The sequence below is a fragment of the Salarias fasciatus genome (assembly GCF_902148845.1).
Source record: "Salarias fasciatus chromosome 23 unlocalized genomic scaffold, fSalaFa1.1 super_scaffold_20, whole genome shotgun sequence".
Classification (NCBI taxonomy): Eukaryota; Metazoa; Chordata; class Actinopteri; order Blenniiformes; family Blenniidae; genus Salarias; species Salarias fasciatus.
In genome coordinates, this window is record NW_021941230.1 from 12,675,679 (window position 1) to 12,685,228 (window position 9,550).

Genomic DNA, 9,550 nt, shown 5'->3' on the forward strand with positions numbered 1-9,550 from the left:
TATTAATCCAGATGGTTCTCTATTACCTCAGAAAGTAGTTAAAGTGAAGTCAGTATTTAACTTTATGTATATATTTTTTCCCAAATAGTTGAAGAAACACCACAACAAATGAGCAAAATTTTGCACTTTTATATAATATAATATATCATAAACTGTTGACATAGTGCAGTATTTGATTTGTTTATCTCTGTTTTCAACAAAAAAATCCAACAAGAGGGTACTTGAATATAAAAAAAGGGTCATAGGAAGTACACTGGAAGTACAGAGGATTGAACATGCTGAAGTGTGTTAACATGTGATGCAGTCCAGACAGACGCAGACAGTTTCTGATGGTTGGAGGTGTCTGTGCAGCAGAGAAAGCTGGAGGTGATGATCAGAGGGAGTTCAACTGGGCCTTGTGTTGGTTATCTGCAGAGACGAGTCTTGATGGAGGCTGAGATTTGGAAGACTGCGGTCCTGTTAGATGTGAACTCGTCCAATTACAGCTAAACTTCCAGCCGATTCCTTCCAAGCAGCCTCGTCCCACAGCAGAGCGATTCAGTTCCCCCTAAATGTGATATGGACATTTTTTTTCTTCTTCTTCTCTCTGAGAGCCCGCTGTCAGAATCACAATTACTGTTTTTCCTCCTTCCTCCTCCTCCTGAAGGAGATCCAATTTTCCCTGCCTTAAATAGTTTGTCCTCCATTTTCCTGAGGAGACACAGCGAGATTTTATCCAGCTCTGAAAGCATCTCATCACTTCAGCTTAATCTTTCTGCTCGATGTTTATCCACAGCCCTCAAACTAATCTTCAAACCTTTATCTGCCACTCATAGAAATACTTTTCTAAGGTTGTTTCAATTGTCAAATTCAATGTGACACTTTTTAAAGTCAAAAAAGTCGGTAAGCAACACCATTATGTACCTTTTTTCTTTTTAAAGTTAGAGTTCATGACAAACTCAGTGTGTTCAATTTGAAAACAAATTATTCTAATGTGTCATCACAGGCATGATGTTTGCTGATTGGTTGGAAACGTTTATTTCATTTTTGAGTGGAAAACCGTCTCACGAGGATTGTCTCACAGTCTAACTCTGGACTAATGGAAACCTGAACCTCACATTAAGTGGACTTTAGAGTGCTTTTACTGCTTTTATTGCATTATGTACAGATGGGATGACACTTTTTGAATATGAAAATATCTAAATCCATTTGTGGTTGAGAAATGGTTATATATGAAGTCATTTTAACTACATTTCAGCATTTTAACCTCATTTCAGCTTAGTTTTTACTTTTTATTATGCTAAACACTACTAAAGGGTATTTTAATGGTCCAGTTTAACATAAAAGTGAAAAACATAGCGAATGAACACCAGTATGTACCACCTATTTATAATAAATTCTGAGAGAAAGCAGAAAAACTGACCACGATTAGACTGATTTCATTGTTTAGAACTCTCATTCAGTCTCTGATTGTGATTAATTATTTACAACACAGTTCATTTTGATTTAATAGTAATAAATATGGTGTCACTGTCATCACAACATCAATCAGGTGGGCAAAATAGGGATAAGAGGTGATTTTCAAAAGCAAAAAGCATGAATATGTGAGAATTTCAGACCAGAAAGATGAGCAGCACTAATTTAAACAAGTCACTGTTTATTTATCTTGTCATTTTGGAAGAAATGTGATGAAATTTGGTCTTTTTCCAGCTGAAGTGTTGATGAGGTGAACCTGAAGTGACCTCCTGAGGTGAGCTGCTTCAGATCTGCAGCGATCTGACAGCTTCATGTTTGCTCTGATGTGATCATCCTAATGGTCTTTTCGGTGAGCCGTCACATCAATTCGTGCTTTCATTCTTGTGTTTTTCCTTCCTCTGCAGCCTCTCTGATTTCATTCTGCCTTCTCTCGACTGTTTTTTTTTTTTTTTAATCTCCAGGAACTATTTGATCTGGACCAGATTTATTTTATCAGGACGACCTTGCAACGTCTTTCCAGAAGCACTCGCTTTCTTCCCCTCGGCATCCTTTCTTTATCAGCTGCTCTGAGGCCTGAGAAGTTTAATTCTCCCTGTTTCCACTCAAACATTCAGCTCTCAATGTCACTCCGATAATGTTCCACCCACCATTTTTCTTAATTAGAACTTTGCTCAGGATAATGATGGTGGTATCTGAAATTGGACATTTTCTCATTTCTTTTATCCGTGAATTTCATGGACTCTGGGACGCACACAAGCACTCGTACTTCTACACTGAATAACTCCCAGCGCCTTTATCTGGAGGAATAATTAAATCACAGTGCAGTGCTGAAGCATCTTGAGGTTTAACCTCTTCCAGTACTTCAACATTGATGATGGAGGCAGAACAGTTCTGTTGCAATGATTTGTGTCATTTTCTTGGACTTCTGTAAATTTAAAAATGAAGTAATTAAGATCACATTACGTACTAGATTTATTTCTGAACATTTTTCTTTTTCTTTTTTTTTTTTTTGAGGCGGGGCAGTTCTGTGCACCATGATACCAAAGCTACCGAAGGTTTGTGTTTTATCCAACAGGCACTCAAATTACCACACAGAATTGCCTTCATGATGTTGAAATATCCGCTGTGTGTTCCAGATATTGGAAAGACTTTGTTTGCAGTGGTCTGTATTTACAGTGACTAGAAATAGCATTTAGATTTGCTGGTTTCTGTAAAGCACTTTGCACAGTGCCACCTCTTGGAAGGGTTTTTGCTGAGTCAGCAGCTCCTGCAGGCAGAGTGAACAAATGTTAAATTAATCTCCTCTCACACTTTCCTGCAGGTTCCTCTGCTCCGGTGACATGTTGTTGAAGTAGGCGCACAACACAGAGCAGTTTCACACCTCCACCAACTTATTTCATCATGGAGGATGGTGCACATGTGAGATGTTGCATGAACTTGTTGAAAGGACTCTATATGCAAATAGCCAAGATACGGCTTATCCTTGAGAGAGCTGATGATTGCAGTGCTGGGTAAAAGGTGTGAGAAGAGCGATTAACCAGTAGTAGCCTCCTGTCAGGGGAAACATGACTAGTGATTAACATCTCTGACCTGTTGGAAAGTATTTTGAAGCAGAGCTCAGTTTGTTTGTTTGTTTGTTTGTTTGTTTGTTTCCAAACAACACATGCCCTGTTAATCCTTGCACCATGGAAACACTAACAACCTATTGTCAAAATGTGGTTGCTTACCTCTGGTTCTATCTGCAAAATCAATAAATCTCAGATCACCACAATTTTTTCACCAAACTCGTCGTGACTGTTGGTGGGGAATGAAGAGCGTTCAGATTTGTTACAGAGCATGTATCCAACTGGATAAAGCTCGTCTTCTGAGGTTCATTCCAAAACATGACTCAGCAGACAAAGACCTAAACACTTGACTGGAATGAAACAGAAAAGCTCAGTACACAAGAATTTAATCTGACAGGCGAGACTGACATTTACATGAACATAAACATAACACCCAAAGTGTGAAGCATAAAACATGAATAAAGCAAATATGGACAAGAAGCTAAACTCTGCAGTCTGAAGTCTGAACAGCAAAACGGAACAGAGCAGGGGCAGTAAACCCATGAAAACACGCAAGTACACAAGCAGTGGACAGAAAGACTAAATACTAACAGAGCAACATCATGCAAGAACACAGAGAACCTTGAAAAAACCTCAAGGTGACTTCAGAGTATTCAGTTCAGTTCAATTCAGCTTTATTTATATAGCAGCAATTACAACACAGTCATTTCAAGTCTACTTAAAAAAACAGATCCACATGAGCAAGAGAAAGCGACTGGACTTGCTTTAGTTTGGGGGGGGGGGGGTTCGACTGAATTTTAAATCATTCTATAAACAAAACAAATTAGAATTTTTGTGTTCAGGCTTCACATTCTGTGTGACATCCGGGAAGAAGTTTTATTTTGAAAATGTGAACCGGATGTTTTGGTGGCTGTGTTTCCGGAGTGTTCAGAGGACAGGTGAGATTAAACCCAGGATTATTCACCTCCACGTGCGTACGCGATGTGTGGCTGCTCCGAGGTGCTGAACGGCGCGTGTCGGAATCGGTCCGCGCGTCCTTCCCGTCACGCAGCGCTGGTCAGTCAGCGTTGAGTTTCATGGGTTAGTTAGCTCGGTCTGGTTTAGCATGGCTGTTAGCTCAGTTTGGTAGTTCGCTTCATGACATTTAGGGCGAAAAAGTAAATCGGATTTGTTTAGAGGTACAGAGTTTGATCATGTTTGGGGATTTTCGAATTAACCGCATTTGCTTCCGCATTAGCCACGTGATCAGAACGTCCTCTACGTCGTCACATCAGACCAGTGGTTCATAACAAGACACGTGACTCCTGACAGCTTCACTCAGAGGTCAATAACTGGACACGGAACTCGATACAAAGACATGCAGAACTTGATAAGTAGAAGCCAGAAGTGCTTTATTGCCGTCATACCATAATGACATTGTCCTTGACTTCTTACAGATATAAAAAGAAACGTATTTATAATAATAAAATGGAAAGCTTAAAAACACAGTGAAGTCTGATTACTTTGTCTAAAGAACTCTTTAGACAAAGTAATCAGACTTAACAGGAATTTACAACACAGTTCCACCTGCTTTGGCTTGTTGCAGACATTTAGTTATGATCCAGGACGATTTCAAACATTAAAATGTGACCTTACTCAAATACTCCTTAATACTTTAAGCAGTATTAGTGCTGGTAGTGTGAACAGTCCTCATGTCCGCCCCAGAGCGATCTGTGTCCTGTGGCACTGCGGCTGTTGAAGATGGCCGTCCTGAACCTGTCCTTCGCTGCCTGTGGCTTCATGGGGATCTATCACCTGGGCGCTGTGGAGGCCTTCCTCCGCCATGGAGACCGGCTGCTGGGGTCCCTGGGAGCCTGCGTGGGGGCTTCGGCCGGGGCGCTGGTGGCTGCCGTGGTGACCACGGCCCCCGATAAGTTAGAGGTCAGGCTGTTCCCCTCCTGGTTCCTCTCGTGCCTCCTCGGCTCCTCACTCCCGGGTTCTCCTCCCTCCTCCAGAACTGTAAAGATTTCACCTTCAGGTTTGCTGAAAGTGTGAGACGACAGCGCTTCGGGGCGGCGATTCCAGGATACGACTTCATGCTCACACTGCGGTAACTTCTGCAGCGCTGACACACTTCAGTCTCACAACTGAGATAAAGACTCAAACCTTTTTCATTGCTATGTAATGGGTGACAGTAACTTCTGAACAATGCACCCTGTGTGTGTGTGTGTGTGTGTGTGTGTGTGTGTGTGTGTGTGTGTGTGTGTGTGTGTGTGTGTGTGTGTGTGTGTGTGTGTGTGTGTGTGTGTGTGTGTGTGTGTGTGTGTGTGTGTGTTCAGGGAAGGGATGGAGGAGATCCTTCCCAGTGAGGCTCACAGTCTGGCCTCCGGTCGTCTCTTCGTCTCCATCACACACTCAGTGAGCGGACAGAACCAGCTGGTGTCCACGTTCACCTCCAGAGACGACCTCATAAAGGTACACACACACACACACACACACACACACACACACACACCCCGACCTGGGATCATCTGTGAAATCGGTGTTCAGTCAAGTGTAAGTGTGCGTGTGCGTGTGCGTGTGCGTGTGCGTGTGCGTGTGTGTGTGTGTGTGTGTGTGTGTGTGTGTGTGTGTGTGTGTGTGTGTGTGTGTGTGTGTGTGTGTGTGTGTGTGTTTTCAGGCTTTACTTGCCAGCAGCTTTGTTCCAGTTTATGCCGGATTCAAACCAGTGACCTTCAGAGGACAGGTACTGTGCGCACGCATGCGCTCACACACACACACACACACACACACACACACACACACACACAAACACAAACAAACAAACAAACAAACACTCTCTCTGATGGTGGGTCTGCTGGTTTCCATAGTAACCACTGACCATGTCTTGTAAAGTATCATGATGGCAGGTCTTTGATGGTTTCCTGTGTGTGTGTGTGTGTGTGTGTGTGTGTGTGTGTGTGTGTGTGTGTGTGTGTGTGTGTGTGTGTGTGTGTGTAGAAGTGTGTGGACGGGGGCTTTACGGACAGCCTGCCGATCCTCCCCTCTGGACGAACCGTCACCGTGTCTCCGTTCTCGGGGCCGCAGGACGTGTCTCCGCTGCACCGCGGCCGCTCGGCCGCTCGGCTCCGTCTGGCCAACATGAGCGTCATGGTGAGTCCTGCTCCTCCAGCTGGACTCTTCTGGAAATCCTCCCACTGCAGCTGGAAGCTTGATCTTCTTCCTTTCTGTTTTCACTCTTTTGAAGTTGTCACTTCACTCGTTTCATTGTTTTGCTGTTTTTACCTGCTTCGACCCGTTTCTCTGTGTTTATTTATTTCTCTGTCGGTTCCATTCAGCTCTCGCTGGAGAACATCAAGCGTCTGAACATGGCTCTGTTTCCTCCCTCCACGGCCGCCATGCGGACCTTCTGCCAGGAGGGCTTCGGCGACGCCGTCCGGTTCCTGCGGAGGGAGGACTGGATGAGCTGACGGAGCCTGGAGGACCGAAGGTGAACGTAGTGGGGGGTCGTCCAGGTTGTCCAGGTCGTCCAGGTCGTCCAGGTCGTCCAGGTCGTCCAGGTCGTCCAGGTCGTCCAGGTCGTCCAGGTCTCGGGTCTGAACGCTGCTGTCAGAACATTGTGGTCTTCCTGTGACTCCACCCATTGACCCAAATGAGCAAAGATCCTGAATTATTGACGTTGTTGTGCGTGTTTGGGAATTCCTGGAAAGTGTGCAAACTTTCCTGAACGACTCCCAACCGGGAACTTCCAGTTGAAATGGTCCATTTCATGTGTTTTCCTGTTTTTTGACAATTTGGTTTGTAATTTTTATTTTTTCTGCTGGTTTTGACTATTTTAACCAACAAATCACCTTTATACTCTTTATTTATGAGTATGTCTCTTCGTGCATGAAGGAATGGCTGCACCACACACACACACACACACACACACACACACACACACACACACACACACCCTTCTTTCAGGCGCTGGAGGAAAGCGGTCTGATGTGGACCTGGACTCTGCATCAGTTGTTTAATTTGGCCCAGCTGGAGGCAGAAAGACTGAAGTCCTGCTGCTCTTTGAAGGTTGGATTTCCTCGGTTCTCCATCAGGAGAAGAAGCTCTCTGTGGTCTGCTCTCCACACACACTCCGCCTCGGGGGGATCGTGCGCTCTCTGCACACGTTTGAAGCGACGTTTCACCTCACGTGAAGAAAGAATAACTTCCCATTCTGAGCATTTCCTGCACAGCGCGCACAGAAAGACTGGACTGCTCTTCAGATGTTCCGCTTTACTGCAAACAGAAGTGATGAAATATGAAAGTGGACTTTAAAAGACTATTGGAATTCACTCAGAGGAATAAAGTGAATGTTTTAAAGAGCAGAAAATGTATTCTCTTTTTTTAATCAATGTGTTAGTTTTCAAATGTACATAAAAATAAGTATAAAGCAATTTAAACACAGACCCTTGTGAATAACGCTCATTCGTCCATCTGTAAACTTACACAAAGGACAATACGATGTGAGATAAAGATACCGACAGTGAAATGAAGATGAAAGCTCCATATTCACTTGGGTTACAGATCAGTGTTGGCAGCGGAGATGTTTTCTTCAGAAGAGATGCGCGGCGACCAGGAAACATTGAAAATGTGACTGCTTTGGAGAAACAGGAGAGTTTAGAATGATTTGATGTTCATGTTGTGAAACGTCACAGGATCTGAGGCGAGGAACACAAAACAACAAAACAGTCATTTATTCTGAAACTTTCACAGTTTGCAGAGTTCAGTATATACAGGATGTGTGTGTTTCTCAATTTCACAGAGAAATAAAGTCACTTTCCACAGAAGGATTATATTTAAATCAGGAAGAATAAAGACAATATCGAAATGATTCAGATTACAGAGCAGAGTCAAGAACATGATGAAAAGTGATTGAAAATAGAAAAACAATGGAAGGAAAGCGTAAATTCAATCAAGCATTTTTTATATATTGCTATAATACCCAAATTATCATTATTAAAATAACTGGTGTTTAAAATATTGACGTAATCCCAAATATTCAGTAATGTGTTAATTTTTAGCTACACTTTTTAACCAGTAGATGACATTACATTTATTCATCTGTTTTTTTAAGCCTACTTTAATTAAAATAACACTGATCGATAAAGTAAATCTATTTCATCCAGATTCAGAGCTGGTGCTTATATTTTACTGCCCTCCTGTGGTCAATGCTGGTTATTACAAGTACGTTGAAAAGTCACTGTAATTCCATTTGAGCTGTTTCTATTCTTCAAATTGATTTAAAAATAGCACCATATGTTTACATAAACACAGTATAAAAGCTTTCATCACTCGTCCACATTGAGAAAGAGAGAATCACCTTCTGACAGTCATCAATTATTCTGAGGCTCAAATCAAACCTGAAACTTCTTTCAAACTGACTCTCAAACTGCTTTAAAAATCCTTGTGTTTACTTGGCAGTTATTAATGGCATTGGTTGTGACTGGCTGTAACTATATTTTAGTTCTAAGATCCTCCCACTGCGTTCAAAGATTTTTACTTTGACGTTTCAATCATATGGAAAATATAATAAATATAGTTAGAAAGTTAAGGTCAGCATAACACTTCCTGTCCTCTCTTTCAGAGTATGAACACCAGGCGCTGTTCCAGTTGAATAATTCAGCGTTTGGCTCGTTTCTGTGAGTAAAGTGGATGATTTTAGAAGAGAAGTGGTGTAGATTAAATTACCATGAAGCAACAAGCTTTTTACCGTTATTGCCTTCGTACGTATGTAGATATTAAACGTTTGTTTTACTAGCAACAGTGGCTGATGATTTCTGACTGAGCCAAGCAGCACATTCCATCTCGATCAAAGGGGGGATCCGACAACAAACCACGAACTCTAATTGACCAAAAGCATTTCCAAACACCATGCTTCCCAAGTGAAAGCGCCAATAGGTTAACATTAAGTCCATTTCTAAAAAAAGATGTGTTTGCCTGGTTGTGTTTGTCGGCAAAAACGTGTTGACACCGCCCGCCTCTACGGGTACAGAGTGTAAAACAAACGCCACTTAAAATCACTCGTTCAAATTGAATGTTGTCGCGTTCTGACAGTCATTAAGTTATTTTGAGGCTCAAATGAAGAATGAAACTGGTCTAAAATCCGGTCTGAATACCAAAGTACACACAATTACCTTGTTATTTGAGAAGGTTCATTTATAAGAAGCTAATATTGAAGTGTAATGTCGATCTCTTCATAACTTTCTTCTTTGGTTGTAGTTCCCCCCTGTGGCCACCGGAGGGCGATCATCCACTCTTCAATGATGTACAGCAGCAGGAAGAACAGCATGACAGAGACCGGAGCGAACCGACTTTGACAGAGTTAAAGTTTGTCACGATTTTTTCTTGACCCAATTACATAAATCAGGCCGCAAGTTTAATCCAAGAAAGTTTAATTTTATGTTGTTTTTTTCTAGGTTTACACGGTGGTAGCAGCTACTACTTGTGACCACCAGAGGGCAAACTTCTATTTCTCAACGGACAGCTCCTCCTGTTTTCTCGCCCTCTTGTGG

General features: G+C 42.4%; 1 protein-coding gene across 5 annotated transcripts; it reads left to right on the top strand.

The window, feature by feature from the left end:
* The first annotated feature begins 3,920 nt into the window (after positions 1–3,920).
* pnpla4 (patatin-like phospholipase domain containing 4) lies at positions 3,921–7,377 on the top strand. 5 transcript variants are annotated; one of them, XM_030086129.1, is made up of 8 exons: positions 3,953–4,076; positions 4,725–4,940; positions 5,015–5,109; positions 5,339–5,474; positions 5,680–5,745; positions 6,000–6,152; positions 6,338–6,505; positions 6,569–7,377. In XM_030086129.1, exons 1-7 carry the CDS (start codon positions 4,002–4,004, stop codon positions 6,467–6,469), a joined length of 873 nt encoding a protein of 290 aa, XP_029941989.1. In that variant the 5' UTR covers positions 3,953–4,001; the 3' UTR covers positions 6,470–6,505; positions 6,569–7,377. The 5 variants fall into 5 exon arrangements, with proteins under 5 accessions (XP_029941991.1, XP_029941989.1, XP_029941990.1 ...); XM_030086130.1 differs by having other exon boundaries at positions 6,338–6,489; positions 6,966–7,376; XM_030086131.1 differs by having other exon boundaries at positions 3,921–3,958; positions 6,338–7,376.
* Positions 7,378–9,550: the final 2,173 nt, after the last annotated feature.